We start from the raw sequence: 14,559 nt of genomic DNA, 5'->3' as shown, positions 1-14,559 counted from the left end.
CACAAGTTCCAACTCCTCTCAGGGCAAGGGTCAGTCATGGCTGGGAGAGCTGGGCTCTCTGTTTCTGCGGACTTACATCTCTAAGGACCTGAGGACATGGATACCTGTGGCTCTTAGGACCTTAGCAGGAGACAGCTGGGGGCTGGTACTTGAGTGGATTAGAAGTTCCTGTGAAATTGTCACCTGACCCTAACAGCAGCCAAGTGATTCGTGCAAAAGGATATCTTCTAGGCATCCATACTGCCCTTCCTCTGGGGGCTGCAGACTGCATGAAAGGGCTTATCCACAGAGGCCTGGACTTCCCTGCCCAGGAGCCTCCCACGATTGGTGTCAGAGCCCAGCTTGTCATAGGCTAACTACTGCAGAGATGGGAAACAAGCTCAGAAAGTCAGGGGACTTGCCCAAAGTCATACAGGGAGTTAATGACAGATCTGGAACTAAAAGCCATAACTTCTAACTCCTAGGGGATGAGGTGAGGCCAAGAAGAGAACCCAAGCTTAATTCAGGAGCAGGAGTGAGAAGAGAGAGAAAGGGAGCTCTTTGTTCTCTGTCTCGAGAGTGTAGAGTTGAACTGTGCAATGGCAAAGGCACTGGGCTGCAAGGGGATAGGGGAGACAGATTTGGGAGCAGGTGCAGGGGTCACATTAGGAGGAAACCTGAGCTCTGCATGGTATCAGCAGCTGTGATGGAGCCAGGGAGGGACCTACTGGTCCTGCACTTTCCCCACAATTTACAACCCAGGCCAGACGCAGGCTGGGCCTTCAGCAGGCAGGGCTGGGCAGGTGCCAGTGAGCAGCAGGCACAGGTGGCTGAGAGGGTAGGGGCCCAGGAGCAAAGGCCAGGCAGGAAATGGCAGCTGCCCAGCCTGCCCCAGTATAGCCCACACTCCACTGGACAATAGGGAGGATGGGACTGGTGCTGGTCCACCAAGGAGTTCTTTGGGCCTGTGGACACACACCTGTGTCCCAACTCCCTTTTTCTTGGGGCTCAACTTACCAGCAGAAGCATTAGAGAGCTTTGCAGGTGGACGGAAGGGTCATAAACTCAGGATCTGCTCTTCTGAGGAACATTCCCAGCCAATGACATCTGGAGTCACATGGGATATCCCCTCTATCCTCCTGGGTCTCCGACATCCCCCCACCCCGAGTATGTCTGACACGGAAGGCCTGGCCCCAAATGGCACCCCATTCCCGATCTGACCTGAAGGCATTAGGTCAGAGTACTAGGTGAGGGCACCTGTGGCTTTGTCTACACCCCTGTCCCTCCCCATCTCCCTTGATAGGACTCAGCCAGGGACCTAACTGCGGGAAGGGTGGTCCCAACAGTCAGGAATTCCCCCTCCCCAGAGCTACAGCTCTCCCTGGCCTGAATGGCTAGTTCCTCTGAGGGTCAAGGGATGGATGCCTTCTCCCACTCCTGCCAGCATCAAGATCCTATGTTCATCTGAGGTTCAGAGCCAGAGCTGATGCCATCTCGCAGGCCCTCAGAAGGGCCCCTGTGTCACCTAGCCTGAGTTGGGGAAGGATTATGTTGGGGTGGAGGGAGGCAGGGGAGGGGTGGGGGACAGCTGGAACAGGCCAGACAGAGGAGGTGGTGCTGGGACCCAGAGAGAGGCAACCCATCCTTCACCATTCTTCCCCCATATATACTTCCCCTTCCCCAGGAAAAGAAGGGGCAGGAAGTACAGAAGGGTCCAGCTGTGGAGATTGCAAAACTGGACAAACTGCTGAACCTGGTGAGGGAAGTCAAAACCAAGACCTGAGAGCCTGGCCTCAGTGCCTGTCCCATTTCTTGAACCCAGTACTTATAGTGCCTGACCCTAGTATCCAGCCCACCCTTAGTGCCTAGCATGTGATCCCCACCCCTGATCAAGTCTCAGCACCTTACCCCCAGGACTTGGCCCTCAACCACCATTACCTCCTCTTTGCACAAATAAACTTATATCTGGAAGCCCAGCCCATACCTTTAATTTTGCTACTGCAGGGCCCTCAGGAAGAGAAGAGAATCTCAGGGTAGAGCCATAGTTCCATTTATTATCCAGCAAACAGTGGGAGGACCAGGGGAGGGGCCCAGCCTAGACACCCTCCCATTATTGCCATGGGTTCCAGTTTGCTTCCCCAACCTAGAGGGCCTAGAGGGGCTCAGCCTAGGGAAAGGGTGGACCCAACCCCTGGCCCTTGGGATGGAGCAGAGTCCAGATGGCCCTGGCCCTAGCACCAACTCATGAACCCCCACCCCAGGCACGTCTCCCTAGGGCCAGAGGCCCTCTTGGAGCCAGGCTGGCTAGACTCTGGGCTGCTGGGTTCAGCTCCAAGCAGGCTGGACTCTGAGTTCTGGATCCCAGGCTGGCTGAACTCTGGAATCCTGATTCCAGGCTCTGGGTGTGGTGGGCTTAGGTCCCAGGCTCCAGGCTAGGCCAGGGGCCTTCAGGGCTGCAGCAGGTAGCTACCTTCATGGCTAGGCTTCTGGGGCGGTGGCGCCTTCTCGGGACAGGGGCCAGGGCTGGAGTTGGGACTTGATTCGGAGAGAGAGTCGATGTCAGCAGAGCGAGAGTGGCAGGCCCAGCAGAGAATGACCCAGAGCAGCAGCAGCAAGAAGCCTACAAGGCCATTGCAGACGATGGCAATGAGGGCCCCCTGGGAGATGGCTGCCCCCATGACAGGCAGCACCCTCAGAGCAGCACAGACCGCGGGGCTGCCTCAATGGCAAGGCCCATGCCGAGGTGGGACTCCAGTATGGCCGGCCTTCCAAGGAGGCTGTCCTTTCTGCAAGCTCAATGATTCCTGGGCAGTGGAGATGTCTACCTGCAGTCCTGAGCCTGTTGAGGGTACAGAGAGAAGGAGATGGTGGTGAGGAGGAAGGGGTGGGGTGAGGCCCAGGAGCAGAGGGGTAGGGAATAGAGCCCCTCTCCCACATCTTTGACCTCCCTGGCAGAGGACCTTGGGTCCCAACAGACTCAAATACCCCATAGAGCCAAACCCCCATCCTCAGGCCACTGGGCACCTGAATGAGGGCCATAGCCAGAGTGGAGAAGCTGGAGCAGGCAGCCTTTATCTTTCTCCTTAGAACCAGTGGGCATAGCCTGGCCCTGCCCACCAAGCTTCCAGTGCTCCAAAGCCCTCTGTTGGTGGTGGCAGACCGAGCGAGGCCCAGGAGGATGGGGACTGTGCCCAGCTTGGTGTGGCCTGGGCGCCTCCTCTCTCTCAGTACTCCAGCCAGCCCTCCCAGGAGACCTCCAGAGGTGCCAGCTCACACAGAGGGAACTTTGTGGAGGCCCTGGCAGGCATGTGTGGGTTCTGTGTACCCAAGGCTGTGTACCTAGGTGTGCCTGTCTGTGGGTCTGTCTCTCTGGGCCAGGTGTGTCTGTGTGTCTGGCTGTTTTACACCATCTCTCTGTTCCCTTGCTGGATGTGTGCCTATGCCTCTGCATGCCCACCTCTACGTTTGTGTCTCTCTGTGTGTCCCCATCTCTGTGTGTCTGAGTGTGTCTCTTGTATGTCTCGTTTCTCTCCCAGCTTGTGTATCTCTGTATCTCTCTCTCACTCTCTCTCTCTCAGGCTGTGTGTTCCTCTGTCCCCACGGACGTGTCTCTCTCCTCCGTGGGGTTTGGTTCTGTGCGTCTCTTGTGTGTCTGTCTTTGTGTCTGTCTCTCTTTCTTCCCGGCTGTGCGTCTCTGGGTCTCCGGTTATCGGCCCCGAGCCCGTGGGGGGAGGCCCCCCTTACCTGAGTTGAGCCCGGTGCGCGCCCGCGGGAGGAGCCGGGGCAGCGGGATGCTCGGCGCCGACTGAGGCTGGGGAACCTGCGGACAGCGGGCGGCGGGAGGCCGGCAGGGGCGACGTCCACTCCCCCGGCCCTCCCCTTCGGCCGCGCAGCCTCCGCCGGCCGCTCCCGCCACGGCGCGACCCGGGCGGCCTCTGCCGCGGGCGGTCTGCGGCGAGCGGGCACCTCCTCCCCTTGGGGCGGCACCTCCTCCGCGGCCGCGGCAGCTCGCTCGCTCGGCGGCGCTCGGGCGGCGGCAGCAGCGGGAGCTGCGCGTGGTTCGGCTAGGCTCGGCTGCGGTCGGCTGGGCTCGGTTGCGGTCGGCTGGGCTCGGCCGGGCTCGGCAGGCAGCGAAAACAGCGAAGAGCCCCGCCCCCTCGGAGGCCGGCGGCCAGCGGCCTGACGGGGGCGGAGCCATCCCAGTACCGCTGCCGCCATTCTATTGGCTGGCTGAGCCAGGTTTCCGCGCCATTGGTCATGGGCTGGGGTGGGGACTATCGGTCCACTCCTTGTGTAGGAGGCGGGGGTTCGGAGGGGAGCTCAAGGGGCAGCTGTCCCTTGATCCTTCCTGGGCGAGGGTGTGGGATGGGGGCAAGGCCCACCCTCTTGCAGGGATTTTTTTTGCACATTCCACACCTGGAACGGCTGCACACCCAGTATGTGAGAAGGGCCACGTTTCCACAGCTGAGGAGAACCCCTTCATATGCAGGAGCGGTCTCTGACCCTGCCATCCCGAGGAAGGCCCATACCTGACGAAGACTGAACGCCCTCATCTAGGAAGCCCCCATAGTCCCGCACGTCCCACTCCCACTTGGGTGTGGACTGTGCATCCCCACTTTAGAGGGTTTGTACTTGGCCCCACATTCCCTGGGCCTAGGAGGGGTGAGAATCTCTGGCAACATAAGTTCTTGGACACATTTACTATGTTCCCACACAGTGTGTTGGTCGCAGGCTTATGCTTTGCTGTGCTGTTGGGGAGCCTGGGACAAGGAGGAGTGGGGTACCCTGAGGGATGGCTCAGCCCTGGCTGGAATAGGTCCAGATTCTCTCCATCCTAGCTCTCCTAAGAGGAAGATAGCTTAGACAGTCACAGACAAGTAGGCCTTCCTCTCTCCCTGACCCTCCCACCCTCACATGCCAGTGATTCTTTTTTTCTTTTTTTGAGACAGGGTCTCGTTCTGTTGCCCAGGCTGGAGTGCAGTGTCCTCATAATAGCTCACTGCAACCTCAAACTCCTGGCCTTAAGCAATCCTCCTGCCTCAGCCTCCCGAGTAGCTAAGACTGCAAGCACATGCCACCATGCCTGGCTAATTTTTCTATTTTTTGTAGAGACTGGGTTTCACTCTTGCTCAGACTGGTCTCGAACTCCTGGCCTCAAGCCTCCTGCCTTAGCCTCCCAAAGTGCTAGGATTACAGGCATGAGCCACAGCACCTGGCCTATGATTTTTACATATTCTGATCTGGGCCCCCTTCTCATCCCACTCTACATATTCTCTATGGATGGTCACATCCCTGACACTTTATGGTGAAGACTCTCAGTGCTCCCAAATCTAGTCTTAACTTCTCTCAGGAATTCTAGACTCATACAGCCAAGTGCCTATTGGAATCAGGGTGGTGTTGATTCCTGGTTCTGCCACTTACTAACTTTGTGGCCTGAGGCAAGTTACTTAACCTCTCTTAGCCTTAGCTTCCTCATCTGTAAAATGGTTATAGTAATGGCTACTTCTCAGAGTTGTTATTCACAAATTCATTTACACCACACCAATCTCATCTCAGCAAATGCCAACTGACACACCCCAAGGACCATGTGACTAAGGGGTCCCTTCCCCCAGTGCCATGAAATTCACATAACACCCCTATAAATCCAGATGCTATCTTGAAAAGAAGAAAGGGAAGGATAAAATAATCTGAGAGACTGAGTCATCCGAAGCTACTGAATTACTTAGAGACTGTCTAAAATAAATTATTGGATCCTACGGAGTTTACCAGAGTGGATTAATTTTAGTTCTCCCCCACCCTGTTACCCAGCAGGGTGAGGGCAGTGTGAGAAAGATCAGACCCGTTGTAGGAAACAGGAGACTTATATCATTGCACATCTGAGTGCAATGTGAGTGAATTTTGTGACCCAGCTGCAGGAGTTCAGATTTTATCCTGAAAACAGTAGGAAGCCACTGGAGAATTTTGAACAGAAGGATAATGTGATCATAGCTGGAAATTAGAAGGATGATGTGGGCTACTGGGTGGAATGGGGGATTGAAGGCATTTGAGAGTGAAGACAGGAGTAATAATAAGGGACTGAAATGATGGAGAGGAATGGGAGTGGAGAGAACAGGAGAGCTTTGAGGATATTTGGGAGCTACAATTGGCAGGACTTGAGACCTAGAGGATAGGGGAAGAGTGAATGGGAGGGAAAAGTTTGGGATAACTCAAGTTAGTGGCTAGGGATGCTGTGGTGCCATTTACTGAGATGGAGAACACATGAGTAGGAGGCCGGTTCAGCAAGGGACTGGGGTAGTGGGGATGATGAGTTTAGTTTTGGATATGTTGAATTTGAGGTGTGAGTAGGACACCCAAGTGGAGATGTCCAAGAGGCAGTTGGATAAACAGGTCTGAGGTTCACAAGAGAGGTCCAGGTTAAAGATAACATTTTGTGAGTTATCAGAAGAGTGGTAGTTAAACTAGAAAAGTGGATGAGTGCACTCAGGGAGAATAAGAACTAGTTTAAGCAAAAAGATACATTTATAATTAGATAATGAAACCGAAAGACAGGGAGACCTCAGGAACAACTGAAACTAAGAGATCAAAAACCATCAGGCTTCTCTTTCCATCTCTCATTTTCTGCCTGTCTTCTTCATTTCCCTCCCCTGTCCCCATCCCGATCCTCTGTCATCCCCACCCCCAGACTGACGTTCAATGCACTCCTGGTCCACATGGTAAAAAATATGACTTCAGACAATTCCAAAGTTTAAAATCTTATTGTCTAGGCACACAAAGAGAAATTGGCTTCTTCTTCTTCTTTTGTTGTTGCTGCAGTTTCCTCAGGAAATACTTTGATTGGCTCAACTTAGTTAGATGCTTACCTTTGGGCCAATCAGTGGTGGTCAATGGAAGAGGATCAAATTGATTAACATGGCCCACGTGATAACCCTTTGGGCAGTGGGGAGGTGGAAGTGGTGGTTCTGTGACAAGAGGGATCATGAATAAGCAAAATGGCAGTTGTTCACTACAGTCCACCCTGTGTTTGCCCAACACATACACATCATTTCCTATATATATGATTCCAGAAATACCCTCACCTACATAATTCAACCATCCCACTATACATATGCCAATAAATTCACCTCCTCTCCAATGGAGAATAACTCAGTGACACATCCAGCTTCTGGAGGATATATCATAGGACCATTGTTCTTCAAATGTAGGTTCTCTGGGTAATGTCCCTTCATGATCTAGTTAGGTCTCCATGAGGTGTAAATGTGGCTTCTATTATAATAATCCCATGACTTTTTAACTGCCTTTGAACTATTAATACCTTTAAACCACTCCACCCACCAAAAGTCCTGATACGGAGTGATAGAAATAGGTAATAAAATGCAGTAAAAAGGAAGCACTGTGCCTCCGGAGCATTGTCTACTGTTTATTTTTTTGGCCATGAATAATAATGAAAATGATGGGGCTAGAAAATCTCATGTCATCTGTTTGTTGACTCACTCCTTTGGCTGTGGAGTTCCTTGGTCAGCCAATCTGGCTGCCTCAGGTTTTGCCCACAAGGCTAAGACCCCTTCTCCAGTGTTCTGAGAGCTCCATGGTGGAGGATTTCTCTGTGAGGCTCTATACCAATTAGCACTACACTTTCTGGTGGTATCTTAGGGATTATCCTGAGATTGAGCAATCACAGATCTCTGCAATTATGAGGATTAAGTGTGGGTTTTTTTCCCCCCACAGATAATGCAATTCTTTTGAAACCATAATTGGCTGCCTATCAATTTCATTTCATTTGGGGGAATTCTACTTGCTAATAATATATTTCATTGATTCGAAGGTGCATTTTTTTTCCAGTTTAAACAACTATGAAATCAGAATATGTCTTACGACTAATGGCATGTAAGAGGTTTTTAGCCTCTTTTTTCTTAGTAGTTCATAAAATAACTTTTCTCTTGTAATTGATAGAATCTGAGATTATTAAATATAGTAATTTTATCAGTCAGGGTTCTTTTTTACATACAATAGAATCCCGCTCTGGATAGTCGAAGCTGAAAAGGGATTTGTTAAAAGAGATTATTTAGCTCAGAATTGTTTCCCCAGCTCAGAGGGCTGGGGAAATGGACTTGAGGCTAAGCTTCTGGGAACAACATCCAAACCATACACACAACCTGGTAGGGAAACCACAGCCATTGCCACTCTGAATACTAAGTACCAAGAGTTCAATCTGCCAATTTTATAAGCTCTATGGCCCTTCTGCGATAGGAACTCAATATTGCAACCACTGGGAAACCACTGCTGTTGCCATTACCACTCCCCCAAACTGGACACTTGTTACTACCAGCAACAGCAGAAATCAAAACCCTATGTCCAACCTGCTTCCTACCTATATTAATCAGGATTAGCTAGGTAACACAGTCATTACAAACAACCCCCAAATCTTATTGGCTTCAAACAACAAAGATGTATTTCTTGCTCATGCCATAGTTCCAGCATGGGTGAGTGGGGTGTGGGGCAGAGGAGTCTTGCTCACTGTGTTCACTCAAGAATTCAGACTGTTGGAGGCTCCACTATCTTATGATGATGCTACTTTCTTATCATGAGCTTTCATAGTTTGCTGTGGCAAGAGAAGAGAGTGAGGAAAAGTATACACTGGCTTTTGCTGACATCACATTGACCCAGTGCATCTCCAGTCTATATAATAGTAAACCCAGCTCCTGACAATTCTCAAACTTTACAGCTTACAATCCAGGTGCCCAACAAGGTGTTGGCTCTTCTGCAGTTCCAGCTCTGGCTTTTATCCTTCTGAGTTGCAGTTCCATAATTCCCAGGGACTTTCTCTCATCATCCTGGCTTTGGTCAGATGTCATTCCCTGTACCAGTGATTTTTTGGGGGGGTCATAAGATGGTGGCTTCCATGATAACCATGCCAGTGAAAGGCAATTCCCATCAGAAGGGGATGCCATCCAGACAAAACATAAAGGAGTCCACCATGCTAACCTTTATGGATGCGGAGAGAAAGATAAATCTGTGAAGAAGATAAGGAAGGATCTGTCAGAGAGGTAGCAGGAAGAGTAGGGGGGACCATAATTTTAGGGAAGCCAAGAAAGGACAGAGGTTTGAGAAGGAGAGAAAGGTCAATGACCCAGAATGACAAAGAGAGGTCCAGTAGTTTATAGAAAGGGACTTAAAAACAAGAAGGTTGTTGATTATTTTGACAAGAAGTAGTTCCAGTGGGCAGGAGGAAATGGAGATGGAATATGTAGTAGAAGCCAGATTTTAGTGGTTTCAGGAGTAAGAAGTAGATACAATATAGATGATTCTTTCAAGAGAAATGACTGTAAAAATTAGGATGAAGGAGAATAGCTACAGAAAGATGCGGAGTCAGAGGTTTTTTTTTAATTAAAACAATTTTTACATGTTTCTTACATAGACACATTTAAATACTGGTGAGAAGGAATCATGAAAAAGGATATAAATGATAGCTATTTTTATTATTACTGCCCATCTCCCCTGGGCTGTGCAGATCCAAGCAAGCAGGGACAGGGACAAAAGCTAAGGCACTGGCCCAAGGTGTGAACCATTTCGACTTTTCCAGGCCACATTGGAAAGTAGGGCAGAGAGAGGAGCTGCCTGTCCTCAGCATTGGGTGACCCAGGTTGGGGCCCAGGGAGCGCAGCGGGGCCTGGGATTGTGCCCAGACAGAGAGGCCTTGTGTGGAGAACAAAGGGCCCCAAGGCTGGAGCTGGTCCTCGGCATTTAGGAGCAGGGTGGGCACACAGAAGCTACGTTCAGGGACAGGCAAGCTTGCTATGTGCTTTGACGTCCCCATCTCAAAACCATGCTTGTCGCTGTCCCCCACCCACCTACTCCTCATCATCCCTGCCAAGCTGTCACCTTTTGTCTCAGCTCCACCTCCCCACGTCCCATCACTCCTAAGCCACTGCCCCCGCCTTCTGCTCTCACCATCCCTGAAGCTGGCTCACCAAGGTCACTTTTACTTCCTTGTCACATCCAATGAATACTTCTTAGTCATTATCTTGGTTGACTACTTGGCAACATTGAGGCTGTTCATCCTTTTTCTGAAACTCTATCTTCCCTTGTGTTCCATGAGGCCACTCTGGCTGGGAACATTTATTCCTCTGCCTAGAACAACAACTCTTGTCTGTGAAGCACCTAGACTGTGTCAGGGTTTTACATGCATCACAGATAATCCTTGTCTAGATGCAAGACAGGTCCATGAAACAGACGAAGGCACCAAGGCTCAAGGCAATCAAGGGGGTTTTCTAAGACCCCATAGCAACAAGCAATAGAGTCTGGCTTAGAACCCAAATTTGCTGCACTCCCCTCAACCCCAGTGTGTTGTCTCCCTCACCTTTCTGACCCCTCCTCAGCCTCTTTGGTGAGCTGTGCCCTCTGTCTCCACCCTCTTCTCTTCTCATCTCAAGTGAGCTCTCTTTGTCTGTGGCTTCAGTGTCCATTTTTGTGCTGACGATGCTTTAATGTTAACTCAGACTCCCAAGTCCCAGACTGGTATTTGTTGCTGTCATTGTAGCTGCTGCTCTTGTTATTAAAAACTAAGATTTATGGAGTGTTAACACGGCAGGCACTGTGCCAGTTTCTTTATATACATCGTCTCATTAAGTCCTTACAACAACCCTATGAGGTAGGTACTGTTATCCTATTTTCCACTTAGGGAAACTGAACATCAAAGAGATTGATCAGCTTGTCCCAAGGTCAACAGGAGCCCAGGTCTGTCTGCCTCCAGAGTCCTTCTTTTAATTGCTGACTAGATGCCCTCTATGAAGAGGTCCCACCAGTGCCTCACACTTGGCATGTCTACATCTGAACTTATGAGCCAGGCATCGTGGCTCGAGCCCGTAATCCTAGCATTTTGGGAGGCCAAGGAGGGAGATTTGCTTGAGCTCTGAAGTTCAAGATCAGCCTGAGCAAGAGCAAGACTGTCTCTACAAAAAATAGAAAAATTAGCTGGACGTGGTGGTGTGTGCCTGTAGTCCCAGACACTCAGGAGGCTGAGGCAGGAGGATCACTTGAGCCCAGGAGTTTGAGGTTACAATGAGCTATGATGACACTACTGCACTCTAGCCTGGGTGACAGAGTGAGACGCTGTCTCAAAAAAAGAACTTATCTGTCCCTTACTTGCTGTGTGACTGTAGGCAAGTGATTGAATATCTGAGCCATGATTATCAACTTGCCCAACCTGTCCTCCTCCTGTGCTGCTTCAATAAACAGGCCTACCATCTCCCAGCCAAGAGAAATCGTACAATACCCGCTGCCTCCCCTCTTTCCTCTTCCCACATCAAGATGTGGTGATTGTGTGCTCTAAAAAGCACTGTCCCTGCTGCCCTGGCCCCAGTCCTTCTCTTGCCTGGATATAGCAAGAGCCTGCTCTCAGGCCTTCTCCATCACTCATTCAACGTACCTTAGGCTTGCTCGTGCTCTCAGCCACATGGATTCCACACTCTCCTGCCTCCTTACCCTCCTTTGCACAGCCCCCGCAGCAGTCTTTCCAAAACACAAAGCTGACCAGGTCTCCCCAGCTCCCTGGGCCCCTGACTCTCAGCAAAAGCTCCTAAACCTCAGCCTGGCTTTCAAACCCAGACTGCCTGGCCCCACATCCTCTGCAGCCCCAACTCCCAGCCAGCCCACTGCTGACCACAGGATGGTTTGCAGCAGTCCTGGCTTTCCTTCCCATCCTTCCTCCTGCCCTTCTCCCCAGAGGTAGGGGCTGTCCTCTGCTCCTCCATAGTCCTACCTCCCCCACTTGAGAGGTGTCTTTCCAGTGACACTGAGCCCAGTGGTTGGTATGCTCAGGTGTGCAAAATTAATATTGTTTCTCTATTTTATAAAAACTAAATATATGGTTGTGCAACAGGGTGAATGTACTTAATGCCATAGAACTGTACACTCACTTAAAAATGATTAATGTGGGCCAGGCATGGTGGCTCATGCCTGTAATCCAACCACTCTGGGAGATAGAGGCAGGAGGATTGCTCTAGGAGTTCGAGATCAGTCTGAGCAAGAGCGAGACCCCGTCTCTACAAAAAAAGAGAAAAATTAGCTGGGCGTCCACCGGTAGTCCCAGCTACTTGGGAGGCTGAGGTAGGAGGATCTCTTGAGCCCAGAGCAGGAGTTTGAGGTTGCAGTGAGCTATGATGAAACCACTGCACTCTAACTCGGGTGACAGAGCAAGACTCTGTTGTTTTTTTTTTAAAAAAAAACATGGTTAAAACGGTAAAATGAAACAAAACTAAACTAAACTAAATATAACTCATCTCCCAGGTTCCAGCTCCTGGAGCTGGTAGGAAGATCATTACTGGGCCCGCTCCTCACCACATGCTCCCCGACTGTGCAGAAGTCCTGGGTATTTTATGCTGTGATTCACATGGTCCCTGCCGAGATCCCCAGATTGGGATCCCAGGGTCCAGGATCCCCCCTTCCTAAGCCCATCCTGCCCCCATTCCTGGGACATCCTTAAGGAGCATTTGTGGGCACCCCGCCAATGCAAACACAGACTAGTTCTTTGGGTAGGGACCATCTAGATTGTTTTGCCTCCTCTTCTCTCTCCTAAGTATAATCCACTCAAGAAGTTTAGGCTTCCAGAAGGCCAGAGTCAGGGAGATGTCTGTGGTTGACTTCAGCATTGGGCCTAAGGGCCTCCTCACAGGAGACAAGGAGAAAACAGGCCCAACCTTCTGGAGAGACAGGAAAGGGAAGACTGTGACTGGGACAGAACTCAGTTAACATCTCGGTACGTTATCCTGGCACACCAACGCCTGCCTCAAGCAGTCCAACCCCTTGGGTGCAGAAGTCAAAAGGTATCCTTCCCTGCACATGCAGACACACACTGACACATACATATAACCCACAAAGCAGAGACACACATACGTACAAGCAAAGACACATGTATAGACAACAACAAGCCTACACACACAGGCATGCACATAAGAACACACATCCACTTAGAGACATGCATGTTTAACACTCACTGTATAAATACCATATATCCAGGAAAACACTCATAAAGAGGTTCATAGATCTCTATAACACACACGTGTGCAAAGATAAGCCTATCTGTAGAGTCACACAATAGATGTCAGCAAATGTGTTTGGACCAACAGCTGAAGAAAGAAGTCATAGATAAAGACATAGATTGGTTCTCTAGGATGGGAAGAATGTGTGTATGTGGAGACAGGCTGATGGGAGAGAAAGCCAGGGAGAAATAGGAAGGGAGAGATCCTGACACCAAAGAAAGAGTGGAATGGTTATTTGCAAGGTACCAACTCCTCGCCGAGCCCTCATTCATTCATCTATGCATGTAACAGTTTCTGAGCTGAGTCCTCCGCTGGGCCCCAGCCTTGTCCTCACATATGTACAGCCTGTGAGGGAGAGAGACCTACCTATGAGCAACTATGACACAGGGTGGCAAGTGCTACGGCGGGGCATGCACGTCTCACTCCTGGGCAGCAGAGGGAGGTAGGACATGCCAGGGAAACTTAAATGAAGAGTTGAACAAGTAGGATGGATGAAAGAGATGGATGGGGAGGTCAGCTTGGGCCAAGGAAACAGCACACAGGAATGTGTAAATATTAGCTTCCTGTTGCTGCTGTAACAAATTACCACAAATTTAGTGGCTTCAAACAACACAGGTTTATTTTCTTGTAGTCTAAAGGCCAGAGATCTGAAGTCAATTTCTTTGGGATAAAGTCAAGGTTTGGCAAGGCTGGTTCCTTCTGTAGGCTCTCAGAGGAGAGTCTATTTTATTTCCTTTCCTTTTAGGCTGTTAGTGGCTGCCCGTATTCCTTGGCTTGTGGACAACTACTCCACCCTCAAAAGCACATCACCCAATCTCTGCTTTCATCCTCCCGTCGCCTCCTCCTCTGACTCTGACTCCTCTTGCCTCCTTCTTTCCTATCAGAACCATTGTTATTATAGGGCCCCCCTGGATAATCCAGGATAATCTTCCCATCTCAAGATCGTTAACTTAATCACATCTGCGAAGTCCCTTTTGCTATATAAGGTGACAGTCACAGGTTCTGGGAATTAAGATGTGGACATATCGGGGACCATTATTCAGCCTGCAAAGGAGGTGACATATTATCTCACAACCCTCAAAATGCCCTCTGATGTATTTTATTATCCCCAGATTTAAGATGAGGAATCTGAGTCTCATAGAGATTAAGTGATTTGTCTTAGACATAGATAGATAATAAACATTTTAAAATTAGACAAAAGAATACAGAGAAAAATGCAACAAAGCACTCAAAACCTCACCACCCAGAAGTAATCAGTAGTACCTTTGGTAGGCATATACCTACATAAAGAAAGAAGCACCCAGAGAAAGAGGTATATAGAGAGAGCCAGACAGGTAGAAAAAATATCTAAGCATGGGACTGTTCTTATAGTCCTAATGGGACATACTATAGAAGCTATTTTTTAACCAAAAGTAGAAAATATACTTTTACCTGAATTTAATAGAGGAAAAAGAAATTGAAGTGAAAATGAAGGAATAGTTGAACTTCAGCTAAATATTTTTTCACCTCAAAAAATAGTCATTCCATCAGCCTGAGCAAGAGC

The 14,559-nt window shown here is 49.8% G+C and overlaps 2 protein-coding genes across 3 annotated transcripts in view; one reads left to right on the top strand and one right to left on the bottom strand.

Moving 5' to 3' along the window:
* Positions 1-1,854, top strand: part of DNAI1 (dynein, axonemal, intermediate chain 1) — a 53,782-nt gene extending 51,928 nt beyond the window's left edge. The window contains exon 20 of one of the 2 annotated variants that reach the window (XM_012656020.1): positions 1,664-1,854. In XM_012656020.1, the coding sequence (XP_012511474.1) occupies positions 1,664-1,762 (99 nt within the window). In that variant the 3' untranslated portion in view covers positions 1,763-1,854. The remainder of the gene's footprint in view (positions 1-1,663) is intronic. The other variant, XM_012656023.1, reaches the window with a different exon arrangement.
* Positions 1,855-2,012: 158 nt separating this feature from the next.
* On the bottom strand, positions 2,013-3,979 carry ENHO (energy homeostasis associated). The gene is made up of 2 exons (XM_012656147.1): positions 3,724-3,979; positions 2,013-2,818 (listed from the first exon to the last, which is right to left on the bottom strand). Exon 2 carries the CDS (start codon positions 2,655-2,657, stop codon positions 2,427-2,429), a length of 231 nt encoding a protein of 76 aa, XP_012511601.1. The 5' UTR covers positions 2,658-2,818; positions 3,724-3,979; the 3' UTR covers positions 2,013-2,426.
* Between the last annotated feature and the right edge of the window lie 10,580 nt (positions 3,980-14,559).

This window comes from Propithecus coquereli, unplaced genomic scaffold (genome assembly GCF_000956105.1).
Source record: "Propithecus coquereli isolate 6110/MARCELLA unplaced genomic scaffold, Pcoq_1.0 Scaffold114, whole genome shotgun sequence".
Lineage (NCBI taxonomy): Eukaryota > Metazoa > Chordata > Mammalia > Primates > Indriidae > Propithecus > Propithecus coquereli.
This window is presented reverse-complemented; position numbering and strand designations above follow the sequence as displayed.